This window comes from Penaeus monodon, chromosome 27 (assembly GCF_015228065.2).
Source record: "Penaeus monodon isolate SGIC_2016 chromosome 27, NSTDA_Pmon_1, whole genome shotgun sequence".
NCBI lineage: Eukaryota > Metazoa > Arthropoda > Malacostraca > Decapoda > Penaeidae > Penaeus > Penaeus monodon.
Genome location: NC_051412.1, coordinates 7,964,051 through 7,965,494, shown reverse-complemented (window position 1 = coordinate 7,965,494; position 1,444 = coordinate 7,964,051). Strand labels below are relative to the sequence as shown.

The window sequence follows — 1,444 nt, the reverse complement described above, 5'->3', positions numbered from 1 at the left end:
AAAAGTGCATATATAAATTAAGGGAATCATAAGACTGGCTCATTCTATTTAGTATATCACGGAAATGCCACTCGAGTGCCCTCCTTCTCAGCTTGAACGCAGGTCCAACAAGACCACCGCTAGGCGTCCACGGATCAGGGGACAGATACAGAGCAATAGGAATATCCCGCAATTGAAGTCCTTGCTATAAGCCAAACTTCTGCAGAACATCCAACACATTGGCCACCACTTCAGGCTGCTTGCAGATGCTTCGGTAGCTCCTATCGACTTCTATTTTCAGGCCCCTTGCAATGTCCATTATCTACTTTGCATTGGGAACTACAATGCAAACACATCTTTGAGCGCCGGCTTTCGCATGCACGAATACATTCTCTACAATGGGGTGCTGCTGCAGATACATTTCGATTTTGCCTAAAGCAATGTACTCACCATCGAGGAGTTTTATGATGTCGCCAATGCGGTCGATAATGCGAATAGCACCTGTGTCGTCGATCTCGGCGATGTCGCCGGTCTTGAACCAACGCACGCCATCCATCTCGAAAAACGCCTCCTTCGTCTTCTCAGGCCTCAGGAAGTATCCATTCACGACGTTAGGTCCACCCACGAGAACTTCTCCCCGGGGGTATGGCTTGTCTGTAATGCGATATTCGCCCCAGTCAGCAAGATTCACAAGGACACCGTGGCAAGGCCCACCACAAAGGCCGGTTCGGAGGTCGCAGGGTAGGGTTCCAGAGATGCACGAGCATGTCTCGGTGGCGCCGTAGCCCACCTGTATCGTGCACCCAAACAAGGCTCGCATCCTGGAATGCGTCGTTTCCGACAAAGGAGCTCCTCCCACCAATATTATGCGCAACTTGCCGCCCATTTACGCAGCAACTTCCCTAAACACCATAAGGTCGATGAGTTTTTTCACAAACGCCGAGGTCTCCTGCGACTCTTTCTTTGCAAGAGCTTTCGCAAAAATGTTTTGCATGAAATTGCTCTTTTCCTTGACCCGCTCCATGACGCCATCGACGATTCTGTCGAGGACGAGCGGCACCGCGTTTATGTACGTAGGCTTAGCCACCTGTGCGTCGCCTAGTGTGCCCGGCATGATTTTAGGGCTGTTGTTGGTCAACGTCTTTGGCGACCCATACATAATCACGTTGTTCAGGGCTACAAGAGCGATTTCGGTGCAAAACTCCATCACGTGGGCGAGGGGAAGGAAGGCCAGAAAGCGGTCGTCTTCGCGGATATCTGCCACATAGGCATATGATATGACCGCACTTACTATGCTAGCGTGCGTTAGCTCCGTGCCCTTCGGAAGACTCATTGAACCGCTTGTGTACATGATGATCGCCACATCGCTAGCAGTCGGCTAGCGCAAGCGTGCGTTCAGGAACTTTCCGCTCATCACCACTTCCTTGAAGGGGATCACAGCCACATCTTTTAGAGTTTCGGGCAC

The 1,444-nt window shown here is 51.2% G+C and overlaps 1 protein-coding gene across 1 annotated transcript; it reads right to left on the bottom strand.

Moving 5' to 3' along the window:
- Positions 1-301: 301 nt before the first annotated feature.
- LOC119590405 (long-chain-fatty-acid--CoA ligase 4-like) lies at positions 302-799 on the bottom strand. The gene has a single exon (XM_037939074.1). The coding sequence runs from the start codon at positions 797-799 to the stop codon at positions 302-304; it is 498 nt and encodes a 165-aa protein (XP_037795002.1).
- Between the last annotated feature and the right edge of the window lie 645 nt (positions 800-1,444).